General features: G+C 44.7%; 1 protein-coding gene across 2 annotated transcripts; it reads left to right on the forward strand.

The window, feature by feature from the left end:
* Positions 1-2,583: 2,583 nt before the first annotated feature.
* On the forward strand, positions 2,584-24,930 carry LOC129129750 (uncharacterized). 2 transcript variants are annotated; one of them, XM_077190433.1, is made up of 13 exons: positions 2,584-3,275; positions 7,529-7,603; positions 8,818-8,867; positions 10,397-10,450; positions 12,137-12,287; positions 13,973-14,055; positions 14,800-14,949; positions 16,122-16,276; positions 16,945-17,132; positions 17,934-17,995; positions 18,530-18,694; positions 21,499-21,583; positions 23,447-24,930. In XM_077190433.1, the coding sequence occupies exons 1-13, from the start codon at positions 3,089-3,091 to the stop codon at positions 23,470-23,472; spliced, it is 1,431 nt and encodes a 476-aa protein (XP_077046548.1). In that variant the 5' UTR covers positions 2,584-3,088; the 3' UTR covers positions 23,473-24,930. The 2 variants fall into 2 exon arrangements, with proteins under 2 accessions (XP_077046548.1, XP_077046547.1); XM_077190432.1 differs by having other exon boundaries at positions 21,499-21,570.
* The last annotated feature ends 2,021 nt before the right edge of the window (positions 24,931-26,951 follow it).

A 26,951-nucleotide genomic window follows, 5' to 3' on the forward strand; every position in this document is an offset into this window, starting at 1 on the left:
GTGTTCTGTAAGAAACAGAGCTGGAGCTCCTTGGGGCTGGCTTTGCAGGCAGAGCTGGCTGCAAGGAGGGTTCGTGTGTAAGGAGGGTTTGTGTGCAAGGAGGGTTTGTGTGTAAGGAGGGTTTGTGTGTAAGGAGGGTTTGTGTGTAAGGAGGGTTTGTGTGCAAGGAGGATTTGTGTGTAAGGAGGGTTTGTGTGCAAGGAATCGTTTTTGTGCAAGGAGGGTTTGTGTGCAGGAGGGTTTGTGTGCAAGGAATGGTTTGTGTGCAAGGAGGGTTTGTGTGCAAGGAGGGTTTGTGTGCAGGAGGGTTTGTGTGCAGGAGGGTTTGTGTGCAAGGAATGGTTTGTGTGCAAGGAGGGTTTGTGTGCAGGAGGGTTTGTGTGTAAGGAGGGTTTGTGTGCAGGGAGGGTTTGTGTGTAAGGAGGGTCTGTGTGCAAGGAGGGTTTGTGTGTAATGAGGGTTTGTGTGCAGGAGGGTTTGTGTGCAAGGAGTGTGTGTAAGGAGGGTGTGTGTGTAATGAGGGTTTGTGTGCAAGGAGGGTTTGTGTGCAGGAGGGTTCATGTGTAATGAGGGTTTGTGTGTAAGGAGGGTTTGTGTGCAAGGAGGGTTTGTGTGCAAGGAGGATTTGTGTGTAGGGAATGTTTGTGTGCAGGAGGGTTTGTGTGTAAGGAGGGTCTGTGTGCAAGGAGGGTTTGTGTGTAATGAGGGTTTGTGTGCAGGGGAATTGGCTGCGGTGCCTCCAGCCCCAGGATGTGGGAGAGTCACAGATTTTATGGCGCTCCTGCAGATTTTATCTCCTCACACAGCCCCTGGGATCACACAGGGAGGCAAATCAACAACGTGCATGAGGATCTGTGGGCTGCTCAGGCAGGAAAATACAGGCAGGTAACAACTCAATAAATCTGATGCTTTTTGTGTTTAGAGGTCTTTCTGTAATTAGCTCGATTGTTGGCCACAGAGAGAATTTTTGACAGGTTAATTTAACAGAACAGGAGCTGATTTCCATTTTTATGGCTTTGTGGTGTTCTCCTTATCAAAATCTTGCTGCTAAAGACATCCACTCCTGCCAGCTGGAGGTGGATCCCTGGGAGGAGGCTGCTGAATCCACCTTGGGAAGATTCCCAGATCCTCTCATCACTTCTGGATTCAGATGTGAACCTCAGCCTCCACATCTCCCTGACAAAACCCTTTGGAGCTTGTTCCCATGATCCATGAGCAGAAAAATGCTGAATGGGATTTTCAGGACCCAAACCCTTGGAATGTGCTCCCATGATCCATGAGCAGAAAAATGCTGAATGGGATTTTCAGGACCCAAACCCTTTGGATCTTGTTCCCATGATCCATGAGCAGAAAAATGCTGAGTGGGATTTTCAGGATCCAAACCCTTTGGATCTTGTTCCCATGATCCATGAGCAGAAAAATGCTGAGTGGGATTTTCAGGATCCAAACCCTTTGGATCTTGTTCCCATGTTCCATGTGCAGAAAAATGCTGAGTGGGGATTTTCAGCACCCAAATGCATGGCTCAGGAAAGTCTGTGCTATTTAAAACCAACAGTGATTAAGCCATGTCTAAAATCTCACCCTCAGTGAGTCCATGGGCACAGCTAAAACACAGTGACAAAGCAGAGATGATTTCAGCTCTTGGCTTATGGGGGTTTTAAAACCCAGGCTGAAATCTCCAGGGAAAACCATGAACATCACATACAACCATGAGCATCACACACCTGGGTACAACCATGAGCATCACACACCTGGGAAAAGCAGGAGCATCACACACCTGGGTACAACCATGAGCATCACACACCTGGATACAACCATGTGCATCACACACCTGGTAAAAACCATGAGCATCACACACCTGGTAAAAACCATGAGCATCACACACCTGGATACAACCATGTGCATCACACACCTGGTAAAAACCATGAGCATCACACACCTGGTGAAAGCAGGAGCATCACACACCTGGGAAAACTGTAATCATCACACACACACACAGAAGGTAAAAACCTTCTTCTCTGCTTGTCTCACAGCTTCTCTCTGTTCATGTGAATACCACAGGAGCCTACATGGACAGCATGTCCAGAACACCCTGGAAGTGTCCAAGGCCAGGTTGGACAGGGCTTGGAGCCACCTGGGCCAGGGGAAGCTGTCCCTGCCCACGGCTTTAGGGTCCCTTCCAACCCAAACCATTGAGAAAAAGCCAAACTCAGCTTTCCCCTCCTCCCTCCCTCCTGCCTTCATCCTGTTTTCCCGAGGAGAACCCGCAGCTTTTGGCCGTGTGAGGCTGCTCTGCCGTGTGATGCTGCTCGGCCGCTCCATCCCCTCCCGGGTCCCGTTAGCAACAGGCGCCGGAGCGGGGAAGGGACTCGCGGCCGGGGGGCTCCGGGTGATGCGGGCTCCCAGCCCCCCCTGTCTCGTCCCTCTGCCGTCCCCGCGGTCCCCCCGTGTCCCCCCGTGTCCCCCCGGTCCCCCCGTGTCCCCCCGGTCCCCCCGGTCCCCCCGTGTCCCCGCGGTCCCCCCGGTCCCCGCAGCCCCTCCCGCCGCCGAGGGCGGACTCTCGGCCGCCGCAGCCCGGATGCCGCCGCCGCCGCCGCGTTCCTGCGTTCCTGGCCGCTCTCCCGGCCCCGCTGCCGCCGCTTCCTCCAGGATCCGCCGCCGGGGAGGGGGCCCAAGGGCTTCTCCTCCTCTCTCCGGGTTATTTTTTCCGGTGCTTGCTCCAGCGGGGGAGGTGGGAAGAGCCAAAGGCGGCGGTGCCCCCTTCCCGCCCCCCCCCTCCCTCTCCGCCGCAGCACATGGGAAGCAAAAGTTTTCCTCCTCCTCCTCCTCTTCCTCCTCCTCCTCCTCCTGCTGCTGCTGCCGCCGCTGCTCGGTGCCCTCCGCCCGCTGCCCTCGCCCCCCGAGGATGCTCGGGCTCCGCTCGGACACGGATGTCCCGAGGGACAGCGGGGAATAGAGCCCGGCTGGAGCCCCCCAGGCCCGGCAGGGAGCGGAGCCGAGCCCGCGGCCGCATCTTCCGCAGGGATCCGGGAGGAAAGGAGCCGCTGGGCCAGAAAAACCGGATGGTTTAGCGGCGCTGCGCTCCGCCATGGGCACCGGGATGTGCTCCAGGAGGCAGAAGGGGCTGCTGCAGACCGGGCTCTGCCTGCTCGCCCTGGCCTGCCTGGCCTCCGGGGCGCTCCTCTACAGCCACCTGCAGCACAAGGTGCGGAGCGCCGAGGCGCTGGCGCAGAAATACAAACAGCAGCAGGAAGCGCTGTCAGCACAGCTGCAAGGTGAGTGAGTGACCCTCCGGAGCCACAGGGTGAGTGACCCCGGGGTGAGTGACCCCAGGGTGAGTGACCCCTCCGGAGCTGTCCCTATGAGTGACCCCAGGGTGAGTGACCCCTCCGGAACTGTCCCTGTGAGTGACCCCGGGGTGAGTGACCCCAGGGTGAGTGACCCCTCCGGAGCCCCAGGGTGAGTGACCCCTCTGGAGCTGTCCTGGTGAGTGACCCCAGGGTGAGTGACCCCAGGGTGAGTGACCCCTCCGGAACTGTCCCTGTGAGTGACCCCAGGGTGAGTGACCCCAGGGTGAGTGACCCCAGGGTGAGTGACCCCTCTGGAACTGTCCCTGTGAGTGACCCCAGGGTGAGTGACCCCAGGGTGAGTGACCCCTCTGGAACTGTCCCTGTGAGTGACCCCAGGGTGAGTGACCCCTCTGGAGCTCCAAGGTGAGTGACCCCAGGGTGAGTGACCCCCCCAGAGCCCCAGGGTGAGTGACCACAGGGTGAGTGACCCCTCCAGAAGTGTCCCTGTGAGTGACCCCAGGGTGAGTGACCCCTCCAGAGGTGTGACCCTTTCTGGAGCTCCAAGGTGAGCCCCAGGTGAGTGGACCCCAAGGTGAGTGACCCCTCTGGAGCTCCAAGATGAGTGACCCCTCCGGAGCTGTCCCTGTGAGTGACCCCTCCGGAGCTGTCCCTGTGAGTGACCCCAGGGTGAGTGACCCCTCTGGAGCTGTCCCTGTGAGTGACCCAAGGGTGAGTGACCCCTCCGGAACTGTCCCTGTGAGTGACCACAGGGTGAGTGACCCCTCTGGAGCTGTCCCTGTGAGTGACCCCAGGGTGAGTGACCCCTCTGGAGCTGTCCCTGTGAGTGACCCCAAGGGTGAGTGACCCCTCCGGAGCTGTCCCTGTGCGTGAGCCCTCCGGAGCTGTCCCTGTGTGCACACCCTGCCCCAATTCTCTCCCTGCCACCCACAATTCCCGTCCATCTCTTGGCTTTGAAGATGCTGAGCTGTTTCCTTCCCCCATTCGGATGTCAGGAATCCGAGGTCGCGTTTGAGTGCGAATTGGCACAGGAGGGTCGGAGCTGGGTGGGCGAGCTCAGCTGTGTCACCTCTGTTCCATTTCTTCTCCCTTTGGCCGCAAATCCCAACCCCTGTCAGGCCAAATGTGAGGCAGTAAAAACGCGGGGCGGGCTCAGGGAGGCGCCTCCGCTCTCCCTGCCCCGAGTGGGAGCGGGCAGAGAGGGAAGGGATCTGATCTTCCCATGAAGTTTCGTCCCAGCCACTGCTGCAAGGCGAGAAACCCTCCTCGTTCTAGAGAGGTTGGTCTGGACTAAAAAGTTCTGGACGAAAAAAGCCCGGGACTAAAAAAGCCCGGGACTAAAAAATTCGTGGCAGAATTTTGGGGCTGATGGATGCTGCAGATTTTTGGCTCCCTAAAAAGAAAAAGAAGGGGAAGAGGAGGAGCAGGAGGAAGAATTGGATTTTCTGATCCTGCTGACAAACCCACCTCATTCTCGAGAGGTTGATCCGGGACTAAAAGAGTCGTGGCACCATTTAGGGGCTGATGGATGCTGCAGGTTTTTATCTCCCTAAAAAGAGGGGGAAGAGGAGGAAGAGGAGGAAGAATTGGATTTTCTGATCCCGCTGACAAACCCACCTTGTTCTCGAGGGGCTGATCTGGGATTTAAAGAGTCGTGGCAGCATTTTGGGGCTGCTGGATGCTGCTGCTTTTTAGCTCCCTAAAAAGAGGGGAAAGAGGAGGAAGAGGAGGAGGAAGAATTGGCTTCTCTGATCCCACTGACAAACCCACCTCCTTCTCAAGACGTTGGTCCGGACTAAAAAAGTCTGGGACTAAAACAGTCTGGGACTAAAAACGTCTGGGACTAAAAAGGTCGTGCCAGCATTTTGGGGCTGATGGCTGCTGCTGATTTTAGCTTAAAAAGAGGAGAAGGGGAGGAAGAGGAGGAGGAAGAGTTGTCCTTTCTGCCCCCAGCTCCTGGCTCCCCTGGCCAGAGCGGCCGGAGGGCGATCCCAGCGTGTGGATTCCTGCTCCCCTTCCCTCATTTGTCATTCCCTCCCCTTCCCTCCCCTCATTTGTCCTCCTTACATAAACTCCACTGTGGGAAAATGGGATCGCAGCCCTCGGGGCGGGCCGAGCGCACTCGGTGGGACTCTCATCCCCTTTGTCCTGCCCTTTCTCTTATCTCCAGCCTGCCCGGGGCTGCCAAGGCCCCGTTCCCAGCAGCTGTCACAGGATTTGGGGTTCTGGGGGGAATTTGCTGAGCTCCCCGTGTGAGGTTTGCTGGGAACGCCTCACATGGGTTTGGGGATTTGGGGATTTGGGGATTTGGGGATTTGGGGTCTGGAGGGATTTCCCGACATGGGAAGAGAGGAGAATCTTGATTCCGTGTTTCAGAAGGATGATTGATTAGTTTATGATTTATATTATATTAAAAGAAAATTGTATATTAAAATTATACTAAGAGAATAGAAGAGAGGATTTCGGGAAAGGGAAGGGAAGGGAAGGGAAGGGAAGGGAAGGAAAGGAAAGGAAAGGAAAGGAAAGGAAAGGAAAGGAAAGGAAAGGAAAGGAAAGGAAAGGAAAGGAAAGGAAAGGAAAGGAAAGGAAAGGAAAGGAAAGGAAAGGAAAGGAAAGGAAAGGAAAGGAAAGGAAAGGAAAGGGAAGGGAAAGGGAAAAGGAAAGGAAAAGGGAAAGGAAAGGAAAAGGGGAAAAGGAAAAGGAAGATAATAAAATCTCGTGACTCTCAGACAGTCCAAGCCAACTGGACTGTGATTGGCCATTCATTAAAAACAACCACATGAGACCAATCAAAGCTGCACCTGTTGCATCCCACAGCAGCAAATAATTCTTGTTTTTCTTTTCCTCTGAGGCTTCTCAGCTTGTCAGGAGAAAAATATCCTGAGGAAAGGATTGTTCATAAAATCAGTGACAGAATTTTTCATTGAATTTTCCATGTCTGTGACCGGTTCCCACCTGCAGCCCCAGGTTGGGGTGTGCAGAGCTCAGCAGGGCAGGAATGAGCCCCAATTTTTCCTCCCTGCCGTGCCAGCATCTCCTGCTCCTCCTGCACAGTGGCAGCCTCAGGGAACCCCAGTTTTGGGCACAGCAGCCCCACAACTGAGCCAAAATCACCTTTTCTGCACCCAAAGTGGGAGCTCAGCCTGTCAGAGCTGCCATGCCCAAACACAGCTGTTGCCATGGTTTCCTTCTTTATTTTGAGCAGACGCTCACTTGTCCAATGATTGTAACAAAGGCAAAGCTGCAATTTTGGGATTTGGCTGCTGGGGGAAGCCTGGCAAGGGCCAGAGGGGAGGGATGATCTTGGGAGGGATGCTGGCAGTGCAGGGATGCCTGAATTTTTTTTTTTTTTTTTTTTTTTTATGGTGGGGAAAAATCAGATTTTTTTAAGGTGGGAAAAAATCTGATTTTTTTTAATGGTGGAAAAAATATCTGAATTTTTTTAATGGTGGGAAAAATATCTGAATTTTTTTTAATGGTGGGAAGAATCAGAATTTTTTTTAATGGTGGAAAAAATATCTGAATTTTTTAATGGTGGGGAAAATATCTGAATTTTAATGGTGCGGAAAATATCTGATTTTTTTTTTTAATGGTGGAAAAATATCTGATTTTTTTTTTAAATAGTGAAAAAACATCTGATTTTTTTTAATGGTGGGGGAAAAAATCAGATTTTTTTTTAATGGTGGGGAAAATATCTGAATTTTAATGGTGCGGAAAATATCTAATTTTTTTTTAATGGTGACAGAATTATCTGATTTTTTTTAATAGTGGAAAAAATATCTGATTTTTTTTTTTAAATAGTGAAAAAAACTCTGATTTTTTTTTAATGGTGGGGGGAAAAAATCAGATTTTTTTAATGGTGGGGAAAATACCTGAATTTTTTAATAGGTAGGGAAAATGATATTTTTTTTTTAAATGGTGAGAAAAAATATCTGGGTTTTTTTAATGGTGGGGGAAATATCTGAATTTTTTAATAGGTAGGGAAAATGATATTTTTTTTTAAATGGTGAGAAAAATATCTGGGTTTTTTTTTTTAATGGTGGGAAAAATATCTGATTTTTTTTTAATGGTGGGAAAAATATCTGATTTTTTTTTAATGGTGGGGGAAAAAAATCTGATTTTTTTTTAATGGTGGGGGAAAAAATCTGAATTTTTTTTTAATGGTGGGGAAAATATCAGTGGGGATAAATGGGGTGGTCCTGCCGTGCCTCTCTCCCCAGTGGTGTACGAGCACCGGGCCCGGCTGGAGCGCTCCCTGCAGAAGGAGAGGGGGGAGCACAAGAAGACCAAGGAAGGTCAGTCCCAGCTGTCCCAGCTGTCCCCAAAGGCCCCAAAGGCCCCAAAGGTGGCTGGAGAAATGTATAGAAATATAGAAATGCTGAACAATGCTTTATTCAAACATCACAAGTTCAATATAAATATAAATATGACTATAAATATGACTATAAGTATAAATATAAATATAAATATAAATATAAATATAAATATAAGTATAAATATAAATGTAAATGTAAACGGAACAATGCTTTATTCAAACATTACAACTTAAATATAAATATAAATATGTCTGTAAGTATGACTATAAATATGACTATAAATATGACTGTAAATATAAATATAAATATAAATATAAATATAAATATAAATATAAATATAAATGTAAATGGAACCATGTTTTATTAAAACATTACAACTTTATTATAAATATAACCATAACGGTAAGTATAACTATAACTATAACTAACTATAACTATAACTATAACTATAACTATAAATATATATGCTGAACAACGCTTTATTAAAGCATTACAACTTTATTATAATTATAAATATATATATGCTGAACAATGCTTTATTAAAGCATTACAACTTCATTGTAAATATAAATATTTTTATATATGCTATATTTTTATATATGCTATATATGCTAATGCTTTATTCAAACAGTACAACTTTAATTATAAATATATATATATGCTGAACAATGCTTTATTAAAGCATTACAACTTTATTATAATTATAAATATATATATGCTGAACAATGCTTTATTAAAGCATTACAACTTTATTATAAATAGAAATATTTTTATATATGCTGAACAATGCTTTATTCAGACAGTACAACTTTAATTATAAATATATATATATGCTGAACAATGCTTTACTAAAACATTACAACTTTACTATAATTATAAATATATATATATGCTGAACAATGCTTTATTAAAGCATTACAACTTCATTGGAAATATAAATATTTTTATATATGCTAAACAATGCTTTATGCAAACATTACAACTTTATTATAAATATATATATATATGCTGAACAATGCTTTATTCAAGCATTACAACTTTATTATAAATATATATATATGCTGAACAATGCTTTATTCAAACGTTACAACTTTATTGTAAATATAAATATTTTTATATATGCTGAACAATGCTTTATTCAAACATTACAGCTCTTTGACCCATTTAAGTGCCTCCTTTTCTCCTTTTTCCAGATTTTTTGGTGTACAAGCTGGAAGCTCAGGAAGCTCTCAACAAGGAGAAGGTGGGTGTGGTTTGTGCCAGGCTTTGTCCCACAATGGGAAATATTTGTCCCCACAATGGGAAATATTTGCCCCCACAATGGGAAATATTTGTCCCCACAATGGGAAATATTTGCCCCCACAATGAGAAATATTTGCCCCCACAATGGGAAATATTTGCCCCCACAATGGGAAATATTTGTCCCCACAATGAGAAATATTTGTCCCACAATGGGAATTTTTTTTTATTTTTTTTCTGGTGCCCTCTGAGTCCAAACAAGAAATTCCATCTCACACATTTCATCCCAAGCCTGGCAAAAAAGAAAATAAAAATTCCTGCCTTGCGGGTGCCTCGCTGTGGGGTGGATTTGGGCAGGGGTTTCTCTGTGGGGTTTCTCTGTGGGGTTTCTCTGTGGGGTTTTTCTGTTTGGTTTCTCTGTGGGGTTTTTCTGTGGGGTTTCTCTGTGGGGTTTCTCTGTGGGGTTTTTCTGTGGGGTTTCTCTGTGGGGTTTTTCTGTGGGGTTTCTCTGTGGGGTTTCTCTGTGGGGTTTTTCTGTGGGATTTCTCTGTGGGGTTTCTCTGTGGGGTTTTTCTGTGGGGTTTCTCTGTGGGGTTTCTCTGCGGGGTTTTTCTGTGGGGTTTCTCTGTGGGGTTTTTCTGTGGGGTTTCTCTGTGGGGTTTCTCTGTGGGGTTTCTCTGTGGGGTTTTTCTGTTTGGTTTCTCTGTGGGGTTTTTCTGTGGGGTTTCTCTGTGGGGTTTCTCTGTGGGGTTTCTCTGTGGGGTTTCTCTGTGGGGTTTCTCTGTGGGGTTTTTCTGTTTGGTTTCTCTGTGGGGTTTCTCAGTGGGGTTTCTCTGTGGGGTTTCTCTGCGGGGGTTTCTCAGTGGGGTTTCTCTGTGGGGTTTCTCTGTGGGGTTTCTCTGTGGGGTTTTTCTGTGGGGTTTCTCTGTGGGGTTTCTCTGTGGGGTTTCTCTGTGGGGTTTCTCTGTGGGGTTTTTCTGTTTGGTTTCTCTGTGGGGTTTCTCAGTGGGGTTTCTCTGTGGGGTTTCTCTGTGAGGTTTTTCTGTGGGGTTTCTCTGTGGGGTTTTTCTGTGGGGTTTTTCTGTGGGGTTTTTCTGCAGGGTTTCTCTGTGGGGTTTCTCTGCAGGGTTTCTCTGTGGGGTTTCTCTGTGGGGTTTCTCTGTGGGGTTTCTCTGTGGGGTTTTTCTGTTTGGTTTCTCTGTGGGGTTTTTCTGTGGGGTTTTTCTGTGGGGTTTTTCTGTGGGGTTTCTCTGTGGGGTTTTTCTGTGGGGTTTCTCTGTGGGGTTTCTCTGCAGGGTTTCTCTGTGGGGTTTCTCTGTGGGGTTTTTCTGTGGGGTTTCTCTGTGGGGTTTCTCTGTGGGGTTTCTCTGTGGGGTTTTTCTGTGGGGTTTCTCTGCAGGGTTTCTCTGTGGGGTTTCTCTGTGGGGTTTCTCTGTGGGGTTTTTCTGTGGGGTTTCTCTGTGGGGTTTTTCTCCCTCCCCTGGGTTTCTCTGGGCTCTAATGGCATTGTTGGATCTTTGTTTTTGTCCCCAGCAAGATTCCATGAACAGATATGGGGCCCTCAGCTCCCAGCACAAGATCCTGAAGGTAAGGAAGGTTTGGCTGCTGAGTTTCAGGGGGTTTTTCTTTATAATTTTTCTGGTTTTCTTTACAATTTTTCTTACTGCAACATCAGCCCTTGAGCACTTTTATCACCCAGGGTTTGGCTGGTTTTTTCCAGGTCTCTCAGTGTGAAAATGGGATTTATTCATTGCAGTTCACCTTTGGGCTCCTAGCAAATATTCCAGTCCATGCAAGAGGCTCAGCTTAAAGCATTTTATAGCATTTTGTACAACTTTATACCATTTTATACCATTTTTTTAGCATTTTATACAACTTTATACCATTTTATAGCATTTTTTTAGCATTTTATACAACTTTATAGCATTTTTTAGCATTTTTTAGCTTATCACCTGCCCTACCTGAAGCACATCTTGATGTTCAGTTTTGGTTTTTTGTTGGAGCAATGCAACTGGAGGCTGCTGGGGTGGCTTTTTAAAACCCTTTTGAGTCCTGGCAGTGAAATGCTGGTTGAAGCCTGGGATGGGGAAGCAGGGCTGGGTTCCAGCAGCCCTCAGCACCCCTGGGCTGGATTTCCTGAGCCGAGCCGGGCTGGTTTTGGATTCCAGCAGGGAAAAAGGAAGCCCAGCTCTGCCTCTTGGGCATTTTCCAGCCCTGTGGGTTCTGGGAATGCTCTGCAGCAGCAAAATTCCTCCTCATAGCAACTGCAGCCTGGGCAGAATGCTCTGCTCTGCTTCTCTCAAGGGGACACTCAGAGCTTTTTTTTTTTTGTATTCCTGGCTCCTTTTCTCTCGCTTCCTTTTATTGGAGGAGTGGGAAAAAAAAATGTACAAAACAACCCCAACCATCTCCTTTTTTTTAACTACATTTACAGCTGCTGAAAGACAAAACCAGCCCTTGGGACTGTGGGAGATTTCCAAAAAAAAAAAAGGGATTTTTTTTTCTCTCAGAAAAAGCAGCTTTTAGTCCATGGTGAGGCTGTGGGTAACACTTCTGTCACTGGAGCCCAGGCAGAAAATGTTCCCAGTGGAACTGGCTGGCTCAGGAGCAGCATTGCTGCCAGGAATGTCATTGTCACCCCTGGGAAATGGCATGTTCGTCCTGGGCTCCTTTTGGGGCCATTTTGGTTCATTTTGGGACCATTTTGGGACCATTTTCGTTCATCTTGGGTTCATTTTGTGACCATTTTAGTTCATCTTGGGTTCTTTTTGGGACCATTTTGGGTCATCTTGAGTTCATTTTTTTACCATTTTAGTTCATCTTGGGTTCATTTTGTGACCATTTTGGTTCATCTTGGGTACATTTTGTGACCATTTTGGTTCATCTTGGGTTCATTTTGTGACCATTTTGGTTCGTCCTGGGTTCATTTTGTGACCATTTTTGTTCATCTTGGTTTCATTTTATGACCATTTTGGTTCGTCCTGGGTTCATTTTGTGACCATTTTGGTTCATCTTGGGTACATTTTGTGACCATTTTGGTTCATCTTGGGTACATTTTGTGACCATTTTGGTTCGTCCTGGGTTCATTTTGTGACCATTTTGGTTCGTCCTGGGTTCTTTTTGTGACCATTTTTGTTCATCCTGGGTGCAGCCCTGGCTGGGCTCTCGCGCTGCCCACGGCGGCTCCACTGAGGAGATCCTTTCCCCCAATCCCTGCTTTATTCTGTGACTCCCTTCCCGCTCAGCATCACCCTGACCCCTTTTTCCCCCCAGAACCAGCACGATGATGTCAAGAAGCAGCTGCTGGACCTGCAGCTGCAGCACAACAGCCTCAGGCTGGAGCACAGGAAGAGCCTGGAGAGCCACAGCCAGAAACTGGCCCAGCTGCAGCAGGAGAGGGACAGCGAGGTCTCCACCCTGCAGGGTGAGGGGGAAACCAGGAGGGCTGGAGCAGGATTTGCTGCACTGAGCCTTTTCCTGAGCCAGGGGTGGGGGAACTGAGAGCTGGTTTAAACAGTTTTGGTTTATTTTCAGTCTCATGTGAAGGGCGAGGCAATGCAGGTGTTATAATTGATACCATCACAATCAGGAGTTAGCTATTTCTTAATTGTAATACATTATAAACATTTGTAATATTATTCATAATAATCCTATTAATTATTTTAATATTATTATGAATTATCGTATTATTTATAATAATAATAAAAATCTGTTTAAAATATTTATATTATTTTTAACAATTATATTATTATATTATTATTTGTAATAATTATAATACATTATAAACATTTGTAATATTATTCATAATAATCCTATTAATTATTATAATATTATTACAAATTATTGTATTATTTATAATAATTAAAATGTTTCATAAACGTTTATATTATTTTAATAATTATATTATTATTTGTAATAATTATAATACATTATAAACATTTATAATATCTATAATGTATTATAAACACAATTATACAATTATAACTATACAATTACAATTACATCATACACATTTATAATATTATTTAATTATAATACATTATAAACATATTTATATTTAACATTTAACATTTATAATAATCTAACAATATATTTATTATTATATTATTAGTAATTATATTATTTATAATGATTATAATGCATTATAAACTTTTATAATGCTTATAATCTTTATAATGTATTATAAACACAATTATACAATTATAATCATGCAATTACAATTATAATGCATTATAAACATTTATAATATTATTTAATTGTAATACATTGTAAACATTTATAATATTATTTATAATAATTATATTAATTATTATAATAGTATCAATTGTTATATTATTTATAATAATTAGGATGCATTATAAATGTTTATAATGTTTATAATGTATTATAAACACAATTATACAATTACAACTATAATACATTATAAACATTTTTTGGCCTATCAGCTTTTGCTACACAGTGTTGGAAATGTTCTAATGCCAATAATCTAAAATTACCCCTTGTGGGTCCTACTACAAACATCTTTCATAGTTATGTTTCTGCAAATATTTTGTTTTATTTGCAAGGCCATCCTTTGAAACTTGTTTCTGGTTCCGTTCCTCTCTCAGCAACCTCTGTCCCATCCCATGGCATTTCTAAATCAGCATTTTTTATTTCAAAATTTGCCCACAGATGCTCACGGTGTGAGCCTCCTGCCAGGCTTGGGGAATTCCCTGCAAATCCATTCCCCACAGAGGCAGGGCATCAAAAATGAGTTTTTGAACTGAACCTGAGGGCTCAGGGGAGCTGGGAAACCTTTATGGGGCTTTTCCTAAAGCTCCCAGTTCCCCCAGGAAGGGGCACTGGGTCCCTGCTCCCCCTTTTCTTCAGCTGCAAAGGGGAAAGGGAAATGAAAATCGAATTATCTGAGTCCTGTGGCAAACACAGCGAGAGCAGGAGCGGGGAAAGAGCCTGGAGAGAAGGAATTGCTGGAGCAGGTTTGTGATCCCTGGGCTTGGAGAGCTCTGTGAGGTCAGGAGGGATTTGTGGTGAGAAAGGGAGATGCCACACTTGGGAAAAAATGAAAAAATAATCTCTTTTTAAACGAATTTCTTCTTCTCCCTGCTGCAGACACGGTGTTTAAACTCAGAGAAGAGAGCAAACTCCTCAGGAAAGCCCACCTGGAGGTTCACTCCCAGCTCCTCAGTGCCCAGGTAAGCACCTGGGCCAACATTCCCTAAAGAATCAATATTGTATAAATCATAAATGTTCTCTAAATGATCCATACTCTAAATAATAGAGAATATTTAGAGATCCCTGTTCCCAGCAGGGAGGTGTTTAACCCCTTGTGAGGTTTCTCTGTGTCCTTCTCCTCCCCTCAACGCCCAGGCAAGCACCTGGGCAAACATTCCCTAAAGAATCAATATTGTATAAATCATAAATGTTCTCTAAATGATAAATATTCTCCAAATGATAAATATTCTCCAAATAATCAATCCAGCTCCCAGCAGGGAGGTGTTTAACCCCTTGTGAGGTTTCTCTGTGTCCTTCTCCTCCTCCCCTCAGTGCCCAGGTAAGCACCTGGGCAAACATTCCCTAAAGAATAAATATTGTATAAATAATAAATATTCTCTAAATGATCCATACTCATTAAACAACAGAGAATATTTAGAGATCCCTGTTCCCAGCAGGGAGGTGTTTAACCCCTGTGAGGTTTCTCTGTGTCCTTCTCCTCCCCTCAGTGCCCAGGCAAGCACCTGGGCAAACATTCCCTAAAGAATCAATATTCTCTAAAGAATAAATATTCTCTAACCAATAAATGTTCTCTAACCAAAAGATGTTCTCTAAATGATAAATGTTCTCTAAATGATAAATATTCTCCAAATGATAAATCCAGCTCCCAGCAGGGAGGTGTTTAACCCCTTGTGAGGTTTCTCTGTGTCCTTCTCTCCCCTCAGGCCCAGATGGAGGAGTTCAGGCAGCTCAAGGAAGCTCTGCAGAAGATGCCAGGCTTGAGAGGAGGAGGAGGAGGAGGAGGAGGAGGAGCAGGGAAGGGGCAGCAGCCCCAGGTGCCAGCCAGCAGCCAGCTGCAGCCAGGGAGGCACAAGGTGTGGAATTCCCTGGGATTTCCCTGTGGCATTCCCTGGAAACCCCGGGATGAGCATTCTGCAAGGCTGCTGGAGCCTTAAACGAACAAAGCTCAGAGTTGGCTCTTGTCCTTCCCTCCTTTCTTTTTGGAGTTGTTCCTTTTCTGGAACTGTTGAATTATTCCCAGCCAAAACTGGAGCTGAATTATTCCTTTTTGGAATTGTTCCTTTTCTGGAACTGTTGAATTATTCCCAGCCAAAACTGGAGCTGAGTTATTCCTTTTTGGAAATATTGAATTATTCCCAGCAAAAGCTGGAGCTGAATTAGTCCTTTTTTGGAATTATTTCTTTTCTGGAATTATTGAATTATTCCCAGCCAAAACTGGATCTAAGTTATTCCTTTTTGGAAATATTGAATTATTCCCAGCAAAAACTGGAGCTGAATTAGTCCTTTTTTGGAATTATTCCTTTTTGGAATTATTGAATTATTCCCAGCCAAAACTGGATCTGAGTTATTCCTTTTTGGAATTATTCCTTTTTTGGAACTATTGAATTATTCCCAGCCAAAGCTGGATCTGAATTCTTCCTTTTTGGCTGCATGAGAGGAGAGGTCTTCTACTGCAGGGTGGGCAGGGCTGTGGATTTCTTCTGGAGCACTTGAGGATGTTTTTTCTTTAAAAAGGGAATTTCTGGCCCAGATTTGGGGCTGATCTACATCTATATCTATATCTATATCTATATCTATATCTATATCTATATCTATATCTATATCATCTATAATCGATATCTATATCTATATCATCTATAATCGATATCTATATCTATATCTATATTTATATCTATCTATCTATATAATCTATATCTATATCATCTATATCTATATCTATATTTATATCTATCTATCGATATCTATATCTATATCTATCTATCTATATCATCTATATCTATATCTATATCTATATCATCTATATCTATATCTATATCTATAATCTATAATCTATATCTATAATCTGCATCTATATCTATATCTATATCTATACCATCTATAATCTATATCTATATCTATATCTATATCATCTATATCTATAGCTGTATCTATATCTATATCTATTTATATCACCTATATCTATATCTATATTTATCTATTTTTAAAATAGATACATTTCTCTAAATCCAGGGCTGTCTCCTTGCAGGATGTGAAGATGGTGATGCACATCCAGGTGAGGAGCCATGAGCAGAGCCCAGTTCCTGGGCTGGCCCTGCCTGAGCCAAAACCTGCAGCAGAAAATGCCCCAGTGCCAGGCAGGCAGGACCCAGCAGGGAGCAGGGACACGGTGCCACTGCACAGGTTGGTGACACAAAATTCTTCAAAATTGGGGTTTTTTTTACTGGTTTTGGTGACACAGAATACTTCTGCTTTGTGTTTGGGGTGAAGATGCCCAAAAGGAGCGTCCTTCTTCTTGTCTTTATTGTGGGTTTGCTTGAAAAATGGGATTTTTTTTTACTGGTTGTGGTGGAATTCCTGGGATTCTGGGCATCCAGTGGATGTGGGGAATGGATTGGTAGGGAATTTAAAAATTTTTATAGAAGGTTTATGTAGTATGGATTTATATGTAAATTTTGAGATGAGAAATGCTAATTTCAAAATGTCATGGTGTATTATATTATGTATATAATATTATATTATAGATCATTATATATCATCATATATCATTATATATCATTATTATATTATATTGTATTATATATCATTATATATCATTATATATCATTATATATTATATTATATTATATATCATTATATATCATAATATATCATTGTATTATATATCATTATAGTATTATATTATATTATATTATTTATTTTATTATATATATATCATTATATAGCATTATTTTATGATACTACATTAATATAAAACAGTATAATAAAATAACAAATGAGCCTTCCCGGCACACGGGGTGGATGCTGATGGTTCCTCCGTGCCAACCCCACCCATTCCCGGTGTTTTGCAGCTGGCAGGGCCCTGTGAGCCCCGGGAATGCCCAGAGGGATCCGGGGCCAGCCCGGGGCCAGCCCAGGAGTGCCCAGGACAGCGCCGGGGCCGGGCACAGGGGCAGCCCCCGAACCCCCGGGATGGGGACAGGGACAGGGACGGGGGCAGCGCACGGGGACGGGGCCGACCAGGAGGAGCTGCAAATGGGTATGGAAATTATTCCTTTATTATTCCTTTACTATCTTGGAGACACCGACTGTGATCTTGAATTGAAGGGGTGGCACTAATTCTAAAAACAATTTATTACAGAGAAGCATCGGCCTCAAATGCTGGGAGATTGAATTGTTTTTTAAAAAATTAAATTTAAAATGAGATTTGAAAGCTTTAAAAGCAGACAGCCATAGCTCAAAAGTAGTCACAAGTCTCTTTGTTACAATATATAACATTATAGTACAATGGAACAGTTTATTTTGTTTTTCTAACCTATCACCTCTACTTAATTCTACTGCACTGGGTACAGTTTATCCAATGGGTTACCATTACATGTACACACATGTGCTTCTATTATAATATATATTACAATTATATATTATATATAATAATTATATCTATTATATAGATATAATCATATATCATTATAACTACATAATTTTATCTATTATAACATATATTATACAATATATAATATATAATATATAATATATATTTATCTATATTACCTATATTTGATATAGTCGTTATTATATGTTTATATATTTCTATTTATATATTATATATATATTACAATTATATATTATATATTATAATTATATCTATTACATAGATATAATAATATATCATTATAACCACATAATTTTATATATTATAATATATATTATACAATATAACTATGTAATATATAATATATATATCTGTATTACCTCTATTTTGATATATTAGTTATTATATATTTATATATTTCTATTTCTATATTTTTATATTGTATATTCTTGTCCCTGTGCCTGGCAGATGCAGGAGTCATCGACAGGGAGCTGCAGTCCCAGAAGGAGCCGGTGGTCCAGGAGCCCATGGTGAGCAACCAGAGCATCAGAAACCCTAAAAATGCTTGGGAGGGACCTCAAATCTCATCTGAGCCCATCCCCAGCCACCTCCCACTGTCCCAGGGTGCTCCAAGGCTGGGAAAGGACCTCAAATCTCATCTGAGCCCATCCCCAGCCACCTTCCACTGCTCCAAAGCTGGGAAAGGACCTTAAATCTCATCTGAGCCCACCTCCCACTGTCCCAGGGTGCTCCAAGCCCTGCCCAGCCTGGCTGGGAGAAGTTTCCATCTTCTCACCCTGCCCTTTTTCACCTGGATGCGACCCTGGCTCGCAATAAGAGCCCAGTCAGTCAATAATTACCCAGAAGTTTCTGTAAACTCCAAGCTCCCTGGGTGTGGAGGGATAACAAAGATGGTTTGAGGATTTTTTAACAAACCCTAACAGGCTTGGAGAGGTGCAAGCACTCCAGGCTTGCTGGGGGAGGCAGGTTGCTGCCTCCTGAGGGAAGAAATTAAATAAAATAAAATAAATAAATAGAAGCCACAAGAGGCTTTTCCTGTCCAGATGCCAGAGGATGCTGCAGATCCTGCCCAGGACCCCAACAACCAGGGGGAGGATGAGTTTGAGGAGGCTGAGCTGGAGAGGCCTGACTTTGAGGAGAAGGTGGGAGGCTCCGAGAAGTTCAAGGAGCCCCGAGTTAAAGAAGAGTGGAAGGAGAAGCCACCAAAGGTGACAACCAGCAGGGCCAGGGAGGGATCCCAGCTGGGGATGGATGGGTGGGCAGAGAGCTGAAGGAAGGGAAACATCAAATTCCTGGTGGATCCATAATCCAAATTCCTGATGGATCCATAACCCAAATTCCTGATGGATCCATAATCCAAATTCCCATGTGGATCCATAATCCAGATTCCTGGGTGGATTCATAATCCAAATTCCTGATGGATCCATAATACAGATTCCTGGTGGATCCATAATCCAAATTCCTGATGGATCCATAATACAGATTCCTGGTGGATCCATAATCCAAATTCCTGGTGGATCCATAATCCAACATCCTGGGTGGATCCATAACCCAAATTCCCGTATGGATCCATAATCCAGATTCCCGTGTGGATCCATAATCCAAATTCCCATGTGGATCCATAACCCAAATTCCTGGTGGATCCATAATCCAAATTCCTGGTGGATCCATAATCCAGATTCCTGGTGGATCCATAATCCAGATCCCTTGGTGGATCCATAATCCAAATTCCCATGTGGATCCATAACCCAAATTCCTGGTGGATCCATAACCCAGATTCCTGGATGGATCCATAACCCCCTTGGAGATGTGGCAGGCAGCAGAAATCTCTTTGGCAGGTTGGTCAAAACCAAGATATTTTTTCTTCCACCGGTTGTAATGGAGTTTGAAATTTACATTTCATTTTTGGTTCTTCGTTTTCATTCTGCTGGTGGTTTTTTGTCAGCACAATCAGCTGTGCAGGTCCAGCTCTGGCACAGAGAGGAGCAGAATAAGCACAAGTGCCAGAGTTTAGGGAATTATTTTTTAGCCATGCACCAGAACTTGCTCTTGGCCTTGTCCTCTCTGCTTATGAAGCCCCCCCTGGCACTTGCAACACCTTTAGGGATGGGGAGATGTGGAATGAGGGACTTTGATGCACTTGGGAGCAGAACCAGAGACAAAAACCCTGAGTTTGTGCTGGGTTCTGGTCAGTGCAGCCCTGTCCAAGGCTGCTGGCAGCATTTCAGAGCTCTGCCTCCTTGTTTGCTTCCTTGCAGATGGAATCCATTTATTTCACCAAGTGTTTCTCGCTGCCTGAAGCCAGACTCTGCATCAGGGAAATGTTCATTTGTTTTGACAAGCAGCTGAACGTTGCTTGTTTTAAAAAAAAAAAAATGAGTGTTTTATCTGTCAGGCTCTAAAATCATGATTAATGGTGGGATTAAAAAAGAAAAAAAAAAAAGAAATCCAGGCCAATGAAATCAAATATGAGAGAGATGCTGGCACCTCCTTGAGATTAGTGAAAATGTGGAAGGAATTAGTGATATAAATACCTGGCTCTCAGATCTGGCTGTGCTGTGCTCCCTAAAGCTCTACCCTAAATAACCCAAAGTTTTCCAGAGGCAACAGCCCTGGGGCCCTCCTGCCAGCAGGTGGGAAAAGAGACTGGATGGAAAAAATAAATGGAGTTTGTGTTGCCTGATTGTCCCTCTGGTGCCCCTGATCAGCCCTGGGGCTGTGAGGCAGGAGCTGGCTCCTGGCAGGGCTGGCTCTTGGGGCTTTGGCTGCTCACACTGACCCCAAAATGTGTCACAAAGTCTCTTTTACCCACCCCAAAATGTGTCACAAAGTCTCTTTTCCCAGCCTGGCACTTGAAGAAGGAGTCAGAACTCTTCATTTCTCGTTCTCAAGGCTGTTCATTGTTTCTTATCTATAAAATTCCTTCTCCTGACCTGCCAAGGTCTGCTCAGCAGGACAGACAGAGGCACTCTGGCCTTATCTTTTATACTATAAACTACCTGTACAATATTTACAATTCCTTCCCAATACCCATCACCTGTGTTAGACACTGAGCTTCTACTCTAAACCAATCTAAAAGTGCCACCATCACAGCAGAAGAAGAAGAAGAAGAAGAAGAAGAAGAAGAAGAACAAGAAGAACAAGAAGAACAAGAAGAAGAACAAGAAGAAGAAGAACAAGAAGAAGAAGAGGAAGAACAAGAAGAAGAAGAAGAAGAACAAGAAGAAGAAGAAGAAGAAGAACAAGAAGAAGAAGAAGAGGAAGAACAAGAAGAAGAAGAGGAAGAACAAGAAGAAGAAGAGGAAGAACAAGAAGAAGAAGAAGAACAAGAAGAAGAAGAAGAACAAGAACAAGAAGAAGAACAAGAACAAGAAGAAGAACAAGAACAAGAAGAACAAGAACAAGAAGAACAAGAACAAGAAGAAGAACAAGAACAAGAAGAAGAACAAGAACAAGAAGAACAAGAACAAGAAGAACAAGAACAAGAAGAACAAGAACAAGAAGAAGAACAAGAAGAAGAAGAAGAACAAGAAGAAGAAGAAGAAGAAGAACAAGAAGAAGAAGAGGAAGAACAAGAAGAAGAAGAACAAGAAGAAGAAGAAGAACAAGAAGAAGAAGAAGAACAAGAACAAGAAGAAGAACAAGAACAAGAAGAAGAACAAGAACAAGAAGAAGAACAAGAACAAGAAGAACAAGAAGAAGAAGAAGAACAAGAAGAAGGACAGGACACGCCCAGATTCCTCCACCTTGCCCCCTGAACCCCCATTCTAAAAACCACAAACAAATCTATTTTTCACCCCATGACAAACTAACTATTATTCTACTTAGCCTTTCATGGCTTGCAGATCCTCATATAAGGTTGGTCATTTTTTCCATGGGCCATAATCGAAGCCACAGAATCGTGGGCTCTGTTCCAGGGTCTCTGAGCCCCTGGCAGGGACAGGACAGCCAGGGGGATGTCCTGAATTCCAGCAGCTGGGCACTCCCAACCCTGCCTGCCTGTGTTTTTCAGGATGCTGGCAGAGCTGCCAAGCCCAGGGAAGACCCACTGGAGGATTACCAAGAAGATCAGGAGCAGGAAATTGTACGGCACCAAGGTTCTTCCTCTTTCCTCTCTGCTGTGGGGTCACCTGGGCGGGGTTGGCAGCCAGGAATTTGGGGGGACTCAGCTTTTGGGGAGCCAGGGGTGAGCAGGGGCTCCAGGTGTGCCTCTGCCTGCTCAGTGAGGTGTCCAGAACAGAGCTAGAGCCCACTGCTGCCTTTTCCAGGTGTTCAGAGCCCCCTCTGTGCTTTTTGTGCCCTCCTCCTTTCTGTCTGCACCCACCTGCAGCAGCTGAGCTGGGGGTGTTCCCAAACAGCAGCTGGGGGGAATCACAGGGGGAATCACAGGAGGAATCACAGGAGGAAGTATAGGAGGAATTACAGGAGGAATTACAGCAGGAAGTATAGGAGGAATTACAGGAGGAATCACAGAAGGAATTACAGGAGGAATTACAGCAGGAATTATAGGAGGAATTACAGGGGGAATCACAGGAGGAGTTACAGGAGGAATTAATCACAGGGGAAGTTACAGGAGGAATTATAGCAGGAACTATAGGAGGAATCACAGGAGGAATCACAGGAGGAATCACAGGAGGAGTTACAGGAGGAATCACAGGAGGAATTACAGCAGGAATTATAGGAGGAATTACAGGAGGAATCACAGGAGGAATCACAGGAGGAATCACAGGAGGAATTATAGGAGGAATCACAGGAGGAGTTACAGCAGGAATTACAGCAGGAACTATAGGAGGAATTACAGGGGGAATCATAGGAGGAATCACAGGAGGAATTATAGGAGGAATTTTAGGAGGAATCACAGTAGGAATTAATCATAGGGGAAATTACAGGAGGAATTATAGCAGGAACCATAGGGGGAATCACAGGAGGAGTTATAGGGAGAATCACAGGAGGAATCACAGCAGGAATCAGTCACAGGAAGAATTATAGGAGAAATTACAGAGGGAATTATAGGAGGAATCACAGGAAGAATTATAGGAGGAATTCTATCACAGGAAGAATTATAGGAGGAATCACAGGAGGAATTATAGAAGGAATCACAGGAGGAATCAATCACAGGAGGAATTACAGGATGAACTATAGGAGGAATCACAGGAGGAATCATAGAAGGAATCAGTGCAGGAATCACAGGAGGAATCACTGCAGGAACCAATCACAGGGGAAATTACAGGAGGAATTATAGGGGGAATCACAGGAGGAATCAGTCACAGCAGGAATCAAGGCTGTGCCTTGCAGCAATACCAGATCAGTGTTTTTTCAAGCATGAGCTAGAAAGGATCACCCTGGTACCCTCAGGGACAGAAATGAATCCTCTCCCAGTCTCATTCATTCTCTCCCTGCCCTTTGTGAGTGGCTCCTGAGGGGTTTTCCTGCAGTTTCCCCTGGATTGCTGAGGAGCTGAGGGTTTGGGAATGACAGGAAATACAGGGTGGGCAGAGCAGGGCTGGTGCCAGGGCTCCTTTCCCTGAGTGATTCCAGGCCTCTTGTAGGTGTCTCCAATGGATGGCTGGAGCTGAAATCATCCCTGGAGGCTGTGCTGGCTGCTGCATGGCCTGGGTGGGTTGGTGGCACAGTTTGAAGTGTGGAGGATGTAAAATATCAGCTCCTGCTCTTTACATCTGCCCCTCACGCAGCAGAGGCAACAGGCAGAGGTGCCAAAGCTGCATTGCCCTGCCAGGACATCAAAATGTGCCTCAAACACCTCTGTGTGCTGCCAGTGACACCTGAAGGTGCCACCAGAGGTGGGTCCTCCCCTGTTTTCCCAGGTTTCCAAAGCTGGGCTGGTTTGGTGGGACAGTTCTGCTCAGGGACAGCGTGCTGTGCTTTAGGGTCTCCTTTTCCAGGATTTCCTTTTGGCTGATTGATTTTTTTCCCTTCCTGGCTGTTCCCCGTGTCCCCAGGAGGACCATGGAGGGGAGGTGGATGACAACGATGACCTGGAGCTTGTCCAAGAGCAGAAGGAGCCTGTGGGAAGGCAGGGGGCTGCTGGCAAGAAGGATGAATACTTCTGAGAGCTGCTGCAACACCAGGAACTCCGGGAATGAGGGGATGGGAACTGCTCCTGGGAGCTGCCTCCTCAATGAAACACTGCCCACAGAACCAAGGCAGCAGGAGGGAACTCTCTGCAGGCCCTGGCAGGGGGTTTGCGGATGAAAATATGAAAATCCCATCTCAGTGTGGGGCCACGGCTGCCTCAGAGATCTCTCAGACTGGGAATGATCTTCTCCTGCTGCTTTTCTTAGAAGCACCTTTTGGTTTACTGTGTTCTTCGCCCTCTTGTTCTTCACATCCCCTTTCTAAGCTGGAGAGGGTTTTTTGGGCTGGTTTTGGGGGTGTTTTTTACCCCCCCCCGGGCAGCAGAGGGGTGCCTGAGCTGGTCCCTGGACTCACTCTAATACAAAGGAATCTGTCTTCATAAATGATTTTGTGTTTCTTTCACACATCCTCCGAGCAGGGTGGGGAGGGCACCAGAGGAAATTTCCTGTTCTTTGCCCTGGAGCTGTGCACGAGCACCGACCACAGCCAGCAGAGGAGCAGTCCCAGGAGGAATTAGAGGAGGAATTCCACAGAGCAGAGCGTGTGTGTGTGGATGTGAACCCCGTGCTGCTGCAGAGACCCTCCAGAGAGACACAGAGATCCCTGCAGAGCCCTCCCTGCCCTGCCTTTGAGCTGTGGGATCCCCTGGGATTCTGTGCCTCCTCCCTGCTGCAGGTGAGGGCTGCCCTGAGCTCTTCCCCCCCATGGGGACAGGGACAGCCATGCCAAGAAACAGGAAAAAAAAAAAAAAAAAGGAATATTTGCAGCCCAACTAATGCAGCTCCAGCCTGGTTGGATTATTTCCAGTCTCCTAACAGGTGCTAAGGTAAATTTTGTCTCTTCTAGAGAGGTTTTGATCAGCAGGATGGGAATTGTTGGTGGAGTAGGTTGAATCCTGTGGGACTTCACTCAGCCTCCAAAAGACTTAGCTGACCTCAGGGACAAAGAAGGAACAGTCAGCTGGAATTTAAAATGAAAAGAGAATGGGTTTAATCACGATATCTCAGAGCCCAGAACCTGTTTGAAGTGATAAGAACAGGGCAGAGCTGTCCCACTCCCTGCCCTGTGTCCTCCTTCCTCATCACCAGACTCGGGGACCTCAACCACCAACCACAGGGAATTGTGCCTGAATCTCATCACCTGCTAAAACATCAGAGCATTATTGTTCTGGATTTGAATTAGCTGAGCTCTTTTTAATCCCTTGTTTGTGGCATATTTTGCAAGCACTTGTAGGCACTGGGGAAAACAATATTTATTTCCCAACAAGCTCAGCCTTTTTCATTCTGACAGCATTGATTATTTTTTTTTTCTTCCACTGGTTGTAATAGAGCTTGAAATTTACATTTCACAGGACTTTTTGGTTCTTTGTTTTCATTCTGCTTGTGTTTCTTACTAACACAATCAGCTGTGCAAGCCCAACTCTGGCATGGAGTAGAGCAGAATAAGGAAAGGGACAATTTTAGGAAATTATCTTTTAGCCAAGTGCCAGAGCTGCTTATGGAGCCCAGTAATGAGCTCACTACCAAACCCTGGTGGGGTTTAAGATGCACAAAATGGCACAACTATCTCTTGTTACAAGGCCTTTTAAGGATAAACTATCCAATTAAGAAATGACACCTCAATTATTTTTCCTTTTAACCCAATAACTGATCCCTCGAAATCCTCAATGTGGACTTTTCTGTCCAATTACACAAAACCACCCAAACCCATGGAGAAGAAGGACAAAAAGGTAAAGAAGAACAACCTGTCTCTGCCCTAAAACCTCCATCTTGCTTCATATTTATTTCTATATCCTAAACCCCCATACTCTTAAGTTTTCCACCCTGTGATCCCCAAACCCTTTTAAGTTTTCCACTTCTAACCAGCTCCACACCCACAATCCCAGTTCTGTCACTCCATTTTGGAACTCTTCTCCACAGCCTCAGGTCGAATGCAGTTTTCTGTGCCTGTCAGCACAGGAAGTTTTCATTTTAAACAGAAAGTTTCAAACTCCCAGCAGCCAGGGTTCCAGCACCCCAGCTGTGCTCAGCTCAGCTCTCCCTCCCTGGCTCTGCCAGGTTCAGCCCTGACTGGGAGTGAATCAAGCACTGCAAATAGAAGCCCGGTGGGGGTGAAGCTGCTCGTGGATTCAGGCTGCAGGGAAAAAAAATCTAAATTAGGAGGCAGATTCTCTGTGTTTGCATGTCTAGGGTGAGTAATCCTCAAAGTCATGGCTTGGAGGGAAGCGTAGCAACTCAACTGAATGCAAAGCTCCCAGCTCGGAGGATGCTTTAGGAACCATATGTCATGTGCTGCCCTCAGCTGAGAGCAAACATCTCTGCCCTGGGGACTGTCTGCCCTGGCCATATCTGAGACTAAAATTAGCAGAGTGCTGCATAAATTGTGAGCTGGAGGTTGTCAGTGCTTCACTGCCTGGCCCACAGCGAGTTTTGATACTATTTCAGTGTTTCCTTGAGAAGAGACAATAAATCCAGTGGAGGAGAAGCAGAAAGGCCAAAGCCTGTGGTGCTGGGTTTGTCTGGAGGCTCTGAAGCAATCTGGGATCCTGCTGGGGCTTCTCAGCTCGGGCACATCACAGGGTTTAGTCTGAGCAGCAGAATGCAGAAGCATTGCCATGAGAAAGCCCAGGCTGGGTTTTACTGCACAGAACAAGTTCAGGAAACAGATGGATTGATACCAGAGCAAACAATGAAAAAAGGGATTCAGGGAGCCAGCACAGCCAGGCTGACCAGGCCAAAGCATGGGGGCCTGCTTGGCTCTGCAAAAATGATTGAATTTTTGCTCAGCCACAGTGCAAGGCCAAAAAAAGTGCAGAAGTGTAGTTAACCCATAGCTTTATAATTTTTTTGATGGGTTCAGGGCCTTCACTGCTGTACCAACCATTTTCCCTCCCTGCAGCACACTCTAGACCCTTGGATCTCCCAGCAGAACTCAGGGTGAGTTGTTCCTCACAAGTTGTTATCCCAAGTTGTTCCTCACAAGTTGTCCATCACAAGTTGATCATCACAAAGTGTTCCTCACAAGTTGTTCCTCACAAGTTGCTCCTCACAAGTTGTTCCTCACAAGTTGTCCCTCACAAGTTGTCCATCACAAGTTGTCCATCACAAGTTGTCCATCACAAGTTGTTGATCACAAGTTGTTCCTCACAAGTTGTTGATCACAAGTTGTTCCTCACAAGTTGTCCCTCACAAGTTGTTCCTCACAAGTTGTTCCTCACAAGTTGTTGATCACAAGTTGTCCCTCACAAGTTGTTCCTCACAAGCTGTTCCTCACAAGTTGTCCATCACAAGTTGTTCCTCACATGTTGTCCATCACAAGTTGTTCCTCACAAGTTGTTCCTCACAAGTTGTTATCCCAAGTTGTTCCTCA

The sequence above is a fragment of the Agelaius phoeniceus genome, chromosome 24, assembly GCF_051311805.1.
Source record: "Agelaius phoeniceus isolate bAgePho1 chromosome 24, bAgePho1.hap1, whole genome shotgun sequence".
Classification (NCBI taxonomy): Eukaryota; Metazoa; Chordata; class Aves; order Passeriformes; family Icteridae; genus Agelaius; species Agelaius phoeniceus.